At 40.0% G+C, this 14,543-nt stretch overlaps 1 protein-coding gene across 7 annotated transcripts in view; it reads left to right on the top strand.

The window, feature by feature from the left end:
• The first annotated feature begins 1,688 nt into the window (after positions 1–1,688).
• Positions 1,689–14,543, top strand: part of MAP7D2 (MAP7 domain containing 2) — a 37,360-nt gene continuing 24,505 nt past the window's right edge. For 3 of the 7 annotated variants that reach the window (XM_017831448.1, XM_017831446.1, XM_017831445.1), the window contains exons 1-5: positions 1,689–1,786; positions 1,990–2,067; positions 5,338–5,501; positions 13,252–13,366; positions 14,287–14,385. In XM_017831448.1, coding sequence (XP_017686937.1) covers positions 1,717–1,786; positions 1,990–2,067; positions 5,338–5,501; positions 13,252–13,366; positions 14,287–14,385 — 526 coding nt within the window. In that variant the 5' untranslated portion in view covers positions 1,689–1,716. Of the gene's footprint in view, positions 1,787–1,989; positions 2,068–5,337; positions 5,502–12,256; positions 13,063–13,251; positions 13,367–14,286; positions 14,386–14,543 lie in introns of those variants that run through there. The other 4 variants (XM_017831451.1, XM_017831449.1, XM_017831447.1 and 1 more) reach the window with 2 other exon arrangements.

Genomic DNA, 14,543 nt, shown 5'->3' with positions numbered 1-14,543 from the left:
CAGAGAGAGTTGCTGTAAGCAGGAGAGTGATGGGAATCAGTGCAGGATTTTGTGAACACAGTCCATGAACATGAACTGTCTTGCTGTTCCTCTCCTATCCCTCCAGCTTATCTCCATCCTGGATTCCATACTTTCCATCTGACTTACATCCTTTGCCACAGAAGACCTTAACTTGTGCCTCTGCTTGTTCCTTTCCCTTTCTCCAGCCTCTGCTGGTTCCCAAGCCCAGTCTTCTGTCGTTGGGCTCTTGGTCCAGTCTTGATTTCACTTCCCTCTGCTTCTTCTAGCCTGAGTTGTAGATTTCATGATGGTTTGACTTTCAGAACTCTGAAAACCTTTCTATTGAAGCTGTAATGTAGCTAGGCTGACAACAGGATTCACCTTCTTAGCTACTTTTTGCCAGGCCCCTTCAAAGTAGTTACAAACCTTTGCCGTGGTTGTTTTACTGAGCCACCACCTCTTCTCTCCTTCCTTGTCAAATGTGACAATAAATGGCAGCCAAGGGAATAAACAAGCGGACAACTATGGAAGTAAGACAAGTCTTCAGTAATAAATATGTATTTGACCCACAAATTTAGTTGTAATTAACCAGCTGGGAGCTGTAATCACAATTTTCCAGGGGCCTGGCTGCTGTCAAGTAGTCGCTGTCTGTGTGTGCTGGGGAGGGTTAGAGATGCTGTTGGGGAAAAAGCAAGCTGTTACTGTAATGGGGGACAGCTGAGACCTGTGTGTCTAACCAGTCACTAGGGACCACCAAGGCTGGCTTTCAGCCTTCTTGCAGAACAGTGCATTTTATGGAAAGGGACTTCCTATGCAGAATCCTTGCTCTCACAGACAGGATGCCTTTGGAAAGGAGCTTGCAAGTGTGACTTTTCAGGAAGTGACTTGGAGGTACAGTCTATGTAACTTTTCCACTCATATTTATATGATAAAATTAGTAACCGCAGTTCTCAGAGCAAAGGGGAAGGGGTCTTAATTATAATTCGGTAACTCAGTAGGGAGCCCAGATAATGATTGCAAAGGATGTAAACGTGCTGTGGGACACCATGCCTGTTTGCACTGCTCAGACCCCAGGAGATCATGAAAACAAAGAGAGAAAGGAGGGCACTGGAGGCTCCATCAGCTGTTTTAAAAGGATACCATCCTTTAGATGGTCTGTCAAGGCACTAGTTGGTGGCCTTACCTGTGGTGTCACAGAAGGTCCATCTAAGGTCTGTCTGGCTGCCTGTTCCAGGGTGTGCAGGCAGGTGACCCAGAGGCACCTTGTCACATTCTGCCTTCCTGCCTCCTTAAACTGGGCTTTTCAGTTGCTCATGCTGTGTAAGGACTGGGGTGTCTGGATCCAGGCACGTAACATCCTTAGGCAACCTCCTCCCAAAGTAACCTACTTTTATATACCAACTCGAGGAGGAAACAAAGTGCTTCTTACCTGGAAAAGAGGGCAGGAGGGCTGCTGCCTGCATAGCCTCATCCAGGGGTAATTGCTGGTTGTTGAAATGAGCTGGTGCTACTGAGCAAGGAGACTGTGGGGCTGTGGTAAGCCATAAAGATGAAGGCTGGGACTTCCCATGGCTGCCTTCTGCTTTTTTGACCTACCTTTTTTCTTTCTAGCCAAAAAATTTAAAACGAGCTTATTAACAAAGATAAATAAATATTAATTGCATCCTTATGGTTTTTCCCAAGAAAGTTTTACATTTTGAAACAAGCACTAACAGCATGCTTGTTTGCTCTGAGAAGAGGAGTCAGGCATTTACACTGAGGAACTGTGCTTGGAGATCAGCAGTAGGTAGGAGACTCTGCTCAGGATGTATCCAAATCCCAGCTTGTTAACCCGCATGCACACAAGTGCAAAATTATTTTTGTTATTGGAGTTATTAAATGCAGTAGTAATTATTTATTTTTGGTGCATTTTTTTTATTTCTTTTGGATGCTTCTTTAGTTTTACTAACACCTTTTTAAGACTTTTTTTTTTCTTCTCTCTGTCTTTAGCCATTGATGGATTTTTAAAAACTGATGAAAGACAAAGACTGGCAAAGGAAAGAAGAGAAGAAAGGGAGAAATACCTTGGTAAGTTGGCAGGAGGTGTATGTATTATTTATGTATATGTGTTAATAGGATTAACTAACAAACATTTTTTCTGTTGTGAATTTAAAACATTGTGGTTCAGTCTGTTCCTAGTCTTTATCGCTTCTTTTGAATTAAATAAAAAAAAATCTGTCTTTCTGGATTTTCCATTCAAGTGTTTAATATTCTATAGTTACAAGCTGACATTCTTCTTTGATTTATGTGCTTTTGAATATAGGTTTATGTTCAAGATACTGACTGTTAGTATTCTGATTTGTAAAGATATCAAATAAGCTTTGGATAATATTCAGGGTAATATGTAGTAAATACGTTGGTAAAGCAGCCTCAATTTTAGCCTGTTAAGTTTTAGTCATACTGAAAGATATCATAGAGTTGTTAAAGCAGATACTTTTCCATAAGTTTTTAAATGATTAATCTTTCAAGAGAACGAGAAAAAATATTATTCAGTTCCTGAACAGCATAAGCATTGGTTTCAGAGAATTTTTTTAAATAATAAGGTATTTTTAATCTATTAATAGAACCAGGGAAATGTTGAGGGAATTGTAAAATATATGTGTGTGTGTGTAAAATAAAAAATATATATGAGGGGGTGTGTGTATACCCAGTTAATATATATATATATATATATATGCATGAATAAAATTAACTCTGAGACATTGATTTGGACTTTCTATAGTCTATATGTATATATATATAAAAATTAAAAAAATATTGAACAATTAACTTCACTTTTCCTTATTGTAATGACAAGAAAGGCTAGGAGCACTGTTCCTAGACGTTACCTGACAGTACCTACCAGAAGGAATTGTCAGTGTTTTATGATTTTTGTAAATGTAAACTGGGCATATATTTTGAGGAAATGTCAACTAAAACAATATGGACACCTGTGAAAAGAATCATAGGAAAATACTGTTTTTCTTGCTTTAAATAAACAAACTGCTGACCATTTCTTGACAAAACCTGAGGCTTGAGACCAGTGACTTGACGTTTTTTAGTACCATGGGCTTGGTCAGCAAGATTCCTTTTGGTAGTTTGGTGAAAATCTGCTGCTGTTCAGTACTTCATCTCCCCCGAGGTTCTGTCTATCTGGGGCGTGAACCAGCCTGAGCTGTAGGTTACTTCTCTTCCAGGTATGCCCAGCCTAGGCTATGTCTTCTGTCCTCTTGATTATCCCTTTCTTGCCGGTTCCTGAGAAAGTGACATGATGAGTAGATTGGAAAGGACTTGGATTAAAAAAGCGGAAGAGATGAGAGGGAAACTGAAACCTGGAGAATTTGGGAGTGGTTGGCCCAGGGAATTTGGAAGGTGTTGACTGCAGTTTTTTCCCAGACATCATATGTGCCTTCTGGGAACACAGTTTTTTTAGGGTTAAGACCATTTCTGTAATGGAGAGCTCTGGATTTTGGTCACGGTTTGACTGTGGCAAATTTCTTTTAGAAGTTTGGAAAAAAGCAGCGTGTTCCCCAGGAGGTCAGACCTTTAAACAGTCAGTAGATACTTTGCAGCAACATCGAATAACCTTTTCAGCAAAGCCAAAACTCATTAATCAGTGGTTTCCCTAAATCAAGGGACAAGAATTGTATGTATGTTCATGATGACGGAATGGTTTGCTTCTCTGTCCAGAATCAGTCCCCAATTTCACCTACTTACGCAGAAGGTACAGTCTCTGGGTGCTTTATTTTTGGTTTTTATGAACTCCAGCATGCTTTATTTCTCCTACTCTACATGACATGGCTAGCAGTTGTGAATAATTAACGCGTGGTCACTTGTCTTCCACTGTCTCTGAGGTAACTCTTTTTCTGTTGACAAGTCTGGCTCTTCACACATTCAGTCCAGGCTCACCTGCAGCACTGACCACCCTCCCCCCCGTACTGCCCTGTCCTGGGTGGGGAGGAATAGTGGATTTTCATAAGGCAAAAAAGAAGACAACATCAACTATATTTCTAACAAGAATAAGCTAGAAGGTGTTCTGCTAAGCAAGCTGAGTTTGAAGAAGGATTTTAGGAGGATTCTGTGTTCAAGGGGAAGAAATACAACTGTTGGGAAAGGATCTGGGTGTTGGAAAGACTCTGGCTTTCACCCAAGGGCTTGAGGATGTAGTGGGGCCAAAAGGGACCAAAGGTCACAGTTGCAGTTAAAGAGCCTGAGGGCAGGAGCTGAGGGAAAAAGGCTCAGAGGAGGGAATTGAGGTGGCTGGGCAAGAGCCTAGGAATGATGGGGAGATATTGCGATAGAATTAGAAGGGTGAAAATGTTCTGTACAAGGAAACAGGAACTGAAGGAGCAGTGTGAGGCTGAATAGGTGAGCATGATGAAAGACTAGCTCTTCTATAAACAGCATTAATTCTGACTTTCCCTAACTTTCAAGTTCTTAGCCTGGCAACTGTGAGAATATTCCTTCTTTGATATCGGCTGTGTGTGTGTTGGTATGTGACATTACAGGCTTGTGTGTATGTAGGCATGCTTACTGAACTCCTCTTTCCTGCCTTCTTATGGAATACACTTGCATGAGAAAAGTGAATTTTTCCTCATGATTTGCCACATCAACTTCTGCTACTTGTTCTCCTCCATAAACCTGAAGCAACAGTCCTGTATGTAATGTTGCAGTCTGAATTTCTGTATCAAGGTGATCTTGCAAGAAGGTTATTCCTCCAGTTGGAATAAACAACTGGGCAAACCCTTGATAACAGAAGTTATTTTTTTTTCATGTGAAAGGCAGAAGTGGGTAAAGATGGAGTACCAAATTATGAGCTGAATGGTGTATTTTCAAAACTTCATAGAAAACTTAGCATATGTTGTTTTCATGTATTTATTTTGAAGGCAGCTCCATAACGAGAAGCAGTTATAAAGAAATTCCAAGGGCTTTTGCTTCAACATACGTAACTGATTCACTTCAAAGCTTACTGGGAACATTTGTTATGTCTGAAAAAATAATTTGGCTTTAAGCTACAGAGAGATTTGAAGCATAAACAAAAAAGTGTTTTTAAACTGTTCTGCACACTGTTTTTACATAGGTAAGGGGCACAAACTGTCACCTTGTGTACAAGGGCTTCCTTACTTGTTTATTGAGCAAATCACTTAGCTTTACTAGTTGTTTCAGCACTTCTGTTCACTATGTTTTTAATCTTAGTGTACTAAGACCCTGTGTACTTTTACACTATTTGTTCTTTTACACTATTGTGTCATGCTATCAAATAATTTTAAAGCAGAAGAAGATTTTGTAAAGTGAAATGCACCTTTTTCTCTGCATAAGCTGCCAGGGAACAGCAGATACTGGAGAAAGAGAGAAGAGCAAAACTTCAGTATGAAAAGCAAATGGAGGAGAGGTGGAGAAGACTGGAGGAACAGAGGCAGAGGGAGGAGCAGAAGAGAGCAGCTGTTGAAGAAAAACGGAGACAAAAGCTTAAAGAGGAGGAGGTGAGGTCCACTGGGAGATGTGCAGCAGAGCAGTTCTGTGTGGTAACATTAACCATAGCTGAATATTGACATTCATTAAATGATTTGGGGGGGCAGGACTGGAGACATGTGGGTATTACTTCGGGAACTGCAAACCACATCACCACAGCTATTAGGAGTCACTACTGCTTGTACATCAGAAAGACTTTCCAAAGTGTTTTTTTAACTTGATTTCTGTCTGATCTCACAGAGTAGTTATCTACTATTGCTAACATATCTGGGACTCTGATTGTCAAATGATAAAACACCAGCTTTCCAGAAGGTAGTTTTTAAAGATGAGTGTTTCCAAAAAGGGAAAGATTTTTCCTACTGTTCTGTTTATTGTCATGAAACAGAAATAATGTTTATGAAAATGTGTTGTTTCATTTTTCCTTGGTGACAGAAACTCAGAAATTCTTACTTAAAGCAGAAAAGAATCTAGACTGGTTTAAAATTCTAGCACAGAACAGAATTAATCACATATATTTTAAGCATCTTCCTACCCTTCCTCTCTTCTACACTCCCTGCTGAGATTGTTTAAGGTTCTTTTTTTGCTCTAGTGAGTCCAGTTTCTGGTACAGATCTCTGAATGCAGTGTGTTTGCATATTTCTGCATGACTTTATAATGAAAACACTAGCACTGCTACTGCAACTGATAAAGAATTAATGATTTTTGGAAAAGGGGGCAGTGGTTTGAAAAAAAAAAAAAAGTCCAGTAGAAGATATTTCCCTAGTTCCTAGATAAATAAAGCTCTAGAAATCTGCAGTTCCTCCTTTTTTCTGCCCCCACCATCTTTTGGTCACAATAACTTTGCAAAACAGTTAAAACACTTCTGCATGGAATCAGAATAATATACTGCTGTTCATTGAATTTTTTTGTTAGATTTTTCACATTAACTTGAAGAGAAGATTATATCCTGTCATTTCTCTTTCAGCTTTAACATACTGATTGTGACTTCTGTGTAATGGCTGAGAATTAATTTTAAAATATTTTGTCATGTGGTTTTTTTCAAATTCTTTTAAGAAAAATGGCAAAAATCAAAAACAAAGGGGGGTAGGAGGTCTCTCTTCTGTGGTAACATCGTTGACCTGATGTGCTCCTTCCCCAGCATTTCTTGCTGTAGTAACCTTTTGCAGCTAAGCAAAATTGATTCCCTCTGAGGGCTGTGAGGGAAAGGGGCAAGTGCAATAACTTCCAAACCCCTGTCCTCAAAATTTGCAGCAGAGGGAGGTGGGGAGATGAGCAACTGCCTGCTTTCCCTGCCTGCACGGTTTGCCTTTGCTGGAGAAATGAGAGCAGGGTTGTTGGGCATAGGAAAGGCTGTGGCAGGTCAGAGCCAAGGGGTCTGTTCAGTGGGGACTCCATCTCCTGCAGTGGCCTCCTGCACTTCCCTAGTGATGGACATAAGAGGCTGAGCATGGAGTGATGTTTGTCCCAAGCATCAGCAAGCCTGTTACAGCTCCCCAGGACACTACGTGTGATGGGAGACTTCTCTGATAGTGAGAGAAAGGCTGCTTCCAAGTGTTTGGTCATAATACAAGTACCACTTCTCTCACTGGGATGGTCCTTTTTGCTTAGACTGTCCAAAGCCTTTCTTTGGGAGTTAAGACAGGCCCAGATCTGGCTTCTTTACCTTTTCTTTCCTCCCTCCCTCTTCCCCCACGCTGAGGAAGATGAGAGGGGCAGTAGGACAGGAGAGGATGCTTGCTTGTTTGGGGATGGATTAAACCTGGTGAGAGGAAAAATCCAGGAGCCTCTGAAGGAGGAGAGGGTACACAGGGGAATAATCTGTAGAACAGGGAAGAGTGAGAGAAGAAGGAAACTGGGAATATGAGACATCACCTTCTGGCTTCCCTTTGTGGTTTCTTTCCCTCATTTCTCAAATTCCACTTGAATTCTACTAAAGGATCTGCCAAATTCCCCCTCTACTTCTGATGAATCCTTCAAACCCCATGTGCATAGTAACAGTGAGGGTCTGAGTAAGGATGATGATGAACTTGCAGCTCCCTGGGCATTGCAAGTTGCTCGGCTTGTGAGTCATTGTGGCCATTTAAAGATCATCTTTACTGGAAGAGCTTTGAAGCTGTATTTCCCACACCTGGGAGTGTGGAGTGGGGGGCGCCCTGGCCAGTGAGCCAATGTAATGCAATATGTCCTCAGTGTTCTTCATTTTAACTCTAGTTTACACTGGCTGGGGACTGGAGCACCCATTTTACCTGCTCATCAGGTGTCTGAAATGACAAGCAGAGAGATTTTCTTCCTTGCTCTCTGCCTTATTGGTTGTCCTTTATATTTTCCCAAAGTTATTTTTCCTTGCTTTTTAACGCAGCAGAAGGTAGTGCATATTTGTGATAGGAACAGGTTATATAAATATCTCTCTACAAAATATTGTTGTTGCATCTGGAAGACTTTGAGAGAGAGAAAACTGGTGGGGACTTGTTGACTCCTATGTCAGAGCATCCTCTGCTTGGCTGTTTTGCATGCTAAGGACTTCTTAAAGAGGAGGTGGCTAAAATTCCATTTATTTTGCTTACTTTTTCCGCTCTACAATGCCAGATAAGATATGGTGGTTTTATGTCTGTATTGGTAGGAATGGAGGTGTTCTCTTAGAGTTCACCTCTGGGGCAGCTGGAGCTTGTTGCAGAGCACAGTGAAAGTGTCTCCGATTCTTCAGACAGGACCTGAATAAATATATATGAAAATATGTGCTTGCCCCGTTGACACTGACTGCACCTTTCTTATCTGCAGAGCTCTTCAGTAGCACTGTCCTTCCCTGTGTATTACTCTTAAAGTTGCCCACCTCCTTTAGTAAAAGCAGTCCCTGAGCCTTGAGGAAAGAAACATGTTGTTCAACAGAAGTGATTAAAGAGTTACTTTTAACTGGGACAGGATAAAAGTAAAGCTAGTCCTTTTTCAGTTAAAATAATTTTTTCCTTTTCTCTGTCTTGAACTTCCATGTGACTTGGAAAATACCTTGCAAATAGGTGTCTAGCTGTACATGGGTTCTTGGAAGTCTTCATAGGAGCAGTGTTGTTCTGCTGATCTTGGATTCCATAAGACAGTATGAACATCACTTGTACAGGCCATGTCAAGGATGCTTGTGTGAATAAGGGCAATAACATCCATCTAGTCAAAGATTTGTTTTTAATAAAGCCATCAGATTTTATTAAAAAGGAAACTGATAAAATTAGTACTGAGCCTACCAGTAAACTAATGTTTAGATGACCCTGTAGACAGCATCAAATCTAAGCCAGCACTTGACTGGAAATATTGATATAACAACTGCTAAATGGAAAAGAATATCCTGCATCATTGGAGAGACTGTTTTAGTGCACATGCACTATTTGTTACATTTGTAAAAAGTATGCACTTAGACACAAGAGAGTGGCAACTCTCAAGATATTATAGCTTTAATTACTTACTGTATTATATACAATTCAAATTTAATTACTTTTAAAATTATAATATATGAAATAATAATTGCTTTCCGAACAGATTTTGGCAATTCGTATCCTGAGTGGGATTCTGTTGCATGAGAAATATAAAAATTCTGCTGTAAACTGTTTGAGATTGCAAGCAGTCTTTCACCCTGCTCTGTGGTGGACATGAGGAGAAATATTTAGTCCTCATTACTGACCATCCCCTGCCCTCCCCCTGCCGTTCCCTGCTGTGGCAGCTCCCTTTGTACCTTAACGCAGAGCCTTCCTCTGTCCTATTTGTTTGATGCACACACCCTGACACACACCCATAACTGTAATTGGTTGAGGGTAGAAGTTAATTTTATTCAGAATGGTAGTAAAATTTAAGAATACTGTATTGCTTTTAATGCACTATTTAAATAGAAAATAACACAGCTCTTTTGTTGCTATATGGAAGAGCCACTCAAAAGATGAAGCCAGCTGATAAGATCAGGAAACAGTGAGCTACTTACATATGTAAAGAGAAGAGGAAAGAGGTGCTTTTGGGCTCTTTTAGATATTTATATTGTAGGTGTAAGAAAATCGGTTTAGAATTGTTTGCACAAATTATTTTAAGTCATAATACTTTTAAAATTAATTTTTTCCTTGTTGTCACATCTGTGTTATATTTTGCACAGAGAAGAGGAAACAGTCAAATTACTTGTTTTCTCACAACTGGGTTTTGTTTGTGGGTTTTTTGTTTGTTTGTTTTTAATTCAGACAGTACAAATGTTTTTTCTGTTGCTCAGGCTGAGGAAAACCTGGATGAATAACTGAATTTTGGAAAGTAACATGTATTTTTAGATACTAGCAGTAGATGGCTCTCTTATGGTTTTATTAATTCTTAATTTAACCTACATGCAATTCTTGTGCATTATAGTTTTTTTGTGGGAACTCACTATATCTTCACTGCAGACATTGTTTCCTCTATCTGTAGCTGTTAGAGTTTCCAAATGAGGATCACATGGGTAGTTTAATATCTTTTTAAGAAGGTATTTCATCTATAACATAGACTGGAAGGGTTTTCCACATTTGCTGGTGAAGGAATGCTTTGTCTTGTGGTTTAATTTTCGTCACAGAACAAATTATTAATGTATGAGGTGTTTGTGCTATGCTTCCTTGTGTCTTATTGTTCTCCTTGGCTTTTTAGTTTTGTGCCAACTTAAAGTGTTTTTTTAATAACCATCCTTTCTTTGTGAAAAATGGCCTTCATATTGTTCTTTATCTAAGCTATATCTGCATGAGGTTTAATAATGATGTTCTATAGTGCTTTAATGAAAGGCTCTTTGCAAATGAAATTCAGTGATCCTTTCCACATCGCGTAGTTGATTTCAGCCTCAGATTGTAGGTAGCATGGACTTTCAATTAGGTATGAGGAGTCATTTAATTAATTTAATCTATTTCACCATGCATTTTATTCTTAAAACACTTGCACAGTAGGTGGTATAAGTGTATTAGGTGGTTTGCCAACTATAGAATATTGCTGGTTCTTGCTCCAAACGTCATTAAAAAACCCTAAACAAAACAGCAAACAAACATAAATCAGCCAGATAATTGAAACTTGACTCCTTTCATCTTATCTTTTTTGATTAATGTCTAACAATATTAATTAGAAACGGGAAGAAATAAAGGTTCTGTATAAGAATATGTTTCAGTGAGAAATAAATGGTAGGGTGATTTTCCTTGGTGTAAGGTAGTGTGGGTAGAAGGGTAGGTTAGAGCAAGATGCATAGTAGAAGAAAGTAGTGAAAAGAAGCAGACTGCAGAGAAGAACTGCTGATGAAATAAGTGAGGTTTGGAAAGAGTAAGGACAGAAAAAGGACTCAAACAGAATTAAATTAGAGAGGTGGGAAATTAAAAGTAAAAAGCATTAACTTGAAATGCGAAGGCAGCACACACAGGTTTTTAATGTGAAAACTGCATCATCAAGTAGTAAGAGAAGAAAGAAAGACTGTAGCGAACTAAATCAGAGGGGAGTGGCTTCGGATTCCAGAGACTGAAAGATTTTTTTCCTTTTTACACCCCAAGTAGGGACAAGAAGTGAATAGGGTACTCAGAACTGTGGGATCTTCTGTGCTGTTGCAGAAGAAGCTGCACTTGAGCTTTGTGCTGCCTCCTGATGCTTCATGCATTTGCTCTACAGGGAGAAGAAGGGGAAGGAAGGAGGCAGAGCTTGCATTTTCATGCCTGCCTGGACACTGATGGCACTGAGGAGACAGAAGGGGGGAGGGAGGGCGGGGAAGCAGCTGCCTGCTTTCAGTGGTCTTTGAATGATGTTACCTGACAGACTGTGAGCTCAAAACACATGCCTGAAAAATCGTCTTCCGGAGACAGCAGAAGAAATTGTAACAGCAGGGTGGGGCACCTGGCCAAAAGGTAACAGGGACAAGAGAGCTGAGAATGATGGAAAGAGTATGCAAAAATTTTTTTTCTCACTCTTTGTATGGAGGGTAATATATTGGAATTCTTTATAGCACAAGTGATTTTTAATGAGATTAAGGGAAAAGAGCTTAAAGATTAAAGGTAGTGGCTTGCTGTTGATATTGATGGATAACTGTTAGTAGGGGTGGATGAGGTGGAAAAAATGAGGTCAGAAATAAGTTACTGCAAGTTGTAGTAGAAGAGATTCTTCAAGGATGTGGAAGAGACAAAAGTATATTGCAGATAACCAGAAGATGATGGGAGGACATCTGGCATTGTAGAAGGCTGTAGACAGAACCCCAGGAAGGTAACACAAAGGTTACAGGTGCATGTATAAAAGTTCTGGCATGGAGGTTTCTGGAGGTGCCTGATGTTAGGGTCTGATGTGCTGAAGGTGTTTCATCAGAGACTACAGGCTCAACATCAGTGCAGAGACTGAAGGATACATGCTTGAACAAAGACTGAAATTTTGTGGTAAAATATCTCAGAGCAGGGCAGTAGGAAAGCCAGTCCAAAGGCATGAATCAGTTAGAGAAAGTAATCTGTCTAAGAGATGTATGAGAGGTTTTCCGTGCAGTTGATCTGAGCTGCCAAAAGATACTGGAGACAGATCAGGGGGTTGATAAAAATTGGAAGGGGTATGATGTAATCACAGAAGCCTGCAGGATCCAGTTTGAAGTGGATGAGAGTAGGAATTTTACACTAGAGCAGAAGGACATAGCAAAGGTAATAAGTAATAGCACCAAAAATACTAATAGGATCAAAGGTCTAAAATCCATTGGGGCAAAAGTTGGAGGCAGCAAGAGTAGACTTATCTTTCACGGTAGGGGTTGGGCTGTGAGGGTGAGGAGGTTGCCAGATGCGAATGAGGTACTGGGAGGAGGAAGAAAAGAGGCTGTTAGATGATGGAACGGTGGGTGGGGAAGAACCACATTATATCTGCTTGAAAGGAGGAAAAGAAAAGGTGCAGAGATCATTGCCACAACAATAAATCACTGAGAAACTGGCGGAGGGAGGAGGTGGGAATGAAACTCAGTGGAGGTCTTTCAGTAAGTCAGGTGGTGATGGAGAGGGCATAAGGTGACCAGACTTTGCTGTAAGTTAAAGGTAGAACAGGATTTGGGGAGGGAAAGAAATATATTTATTCTCTCATGTCTGAAAATCCTACCTCAGCAAGCCATGGAGAAGAACATAGGGATAGAGTGAGGGGAAAAAAAGTGAATCTTGGAACAGCATGATCTAGGCATGCACTAAAAAAATACACAGAGGGAAAAAAATCAGAAGCTTTTAACTGTGTAGACTGTAAGGAACATAGCGGAAGCAAGGAGGGAGTTTTTGTAAAAATAAATATATAAATAGAGCATCCTGCAAAGTAACCTACTTTGGGTTTGAAGTGATCATTTATCTGAGTGACTAGGTGGAGCCACTGGCATTGCAGCAATTTTAATGTGCTCAGAAAGAGATGGGAAAAAATCCTGATGTCTGCATAGACAAGAAGGAGTTAATGCTTGTCGAGCATTATTCTTATACAAATTAAGTCCAGAGCACAGCAGCAGCCTCACCAGCAGGAGCAGATGCTAGGCAGTGATGCAACCTGTGTTATTTACTTAGGCCTCTGTAGTGACCTCAGTGGCTTGCAGACAAAGGACACACATATCTGGAGGTAGGTAGAATGCTGATACCTTCTTTTTTCACTTCTTTTTCTTTTATTGAGAACAAGTGCCTGTAATCATCTTGTGTGGAGCAACAGGGGGACTGTGTATTTTTAGCATGGTCTCAGAAGGCGGGGGGGAAAAAAGCCCCCAAAGAACTGACTGAGGTTTGGTTTCTGGTTTTGTACCAATACAACCAGGAACGTTTAGAAGCCATGATGCGTCGGTCCCTTGAACGCAGCCAGCAGCTGGAACAGAAGCAGAAGCGATGGTCGTGGGGAGGAGCACTGGCTGCAGGCTCAGGAGGGAGAGATGGTAAGTGAAACAGGCTGCCTGCATTGCAGATCTGGAAGTGCAAAATGCGTGAGATTGTGGAGATAGTAAGTATGATGGTTTTATAGTTAGGGTGGTACTGTAGGGGCTTCTGCCTTGGGGCGTGAATAACTACTTTGTAATTGCTTGCCAGGCTTCCTCTCTCTAATGCCTTCTGAGGAGAAAGGTTCTTCCTAACTTTAGGAATGCAGATCATTTTAATGGAGTAACCAGAATCTGTTTGGAGGATGCTAAATGCTAAAATTAAAATTGATCCACAGTCTCCCTTATTATCTTCCTCCACATTGTCTTCCCACACATACAGTTAGCAAATTCAATATTCACCCAAGGACTGAGTGCTGTCTAAGCCTTGCAAAATGATGATCTGTTTTTGTTTGGTACTTTTAAAAACCTGCTGGGAATTTCTAGATGACTATGCAGCATGTGCAGTTTAAAATAGTTTTTTTCCCCCCATATACATTATGTTACTGCTGTTTTTGCTTTGGCTTCAGAGCAAGTTGTTTTTATTACATAATCAGTCATGTGCTGCTTTTATATTTCAAAAAGATGCATGTTTTCTTTTTTATCATACAATTTATTTAAATTTGTCAGATTTGAATAAACTGATGTTATAGGGGAAAATGTCCGTGTTTGGGTGATGATGAAATATGACAGTTACTCTTTTAAACAGTGTGTAAATATACTTAATTTTAAAAAGGCAAACTCTGTTTCACATCATAGTTTTAATGGTATGCCATTAAAAACCCCAGAAATTAAATATATGTAATAATAAAAGAAGTCTTTTATATTTTGAGAAAGAAACCAGTTTTTCTTTGTGGTGCAGTTTGTGCTTAATTCCAGCTCCCCCAACTTATTCAGTAATTTCTTTCACCTCTTTTTGCTCTGATTTCTCTGCTGTGTAGGTGAATCAGAAAATACCCCACCCCCTGTTCTAGGTTTAGCTGCCAACACCCTTCCTCCAGACCCTGTGACCTCTACTGCTCCTGCTGATTCCTTCAATGGTATTTCAGAGAATCACAGTACCATCGTGTCTTGTTTATAACTGTTCTAATCACTGTAATCCATCCACTGATCTTGTCCTTCCTAACCACTGTTTTCTTATAATTTCAGTCTGGTAGTCTACAGCATTACCCTTAGCGTTGTAGACGAATGTCTTTTT

Source organism: Lepidothrix coronata, unplaced genomic scaffold (genome assembly GCF_001604755.1).
Source record: "Lepidothrix coronata isolate B3197 unplaced genomic scaffold, Lepidothrix_coronata-1.0 Scaffold191, whole genome shotgun sequence".
Taxonomy (NCBI): Eukaryota; Metazoa; Chordata; class Aves; order Passeriformes; family Pipridae; genus Lepidothrix; species Lepidothrix coronata.
This window is presented reverse-complemented; position numbering and strand designations above follow the sequence as displayed.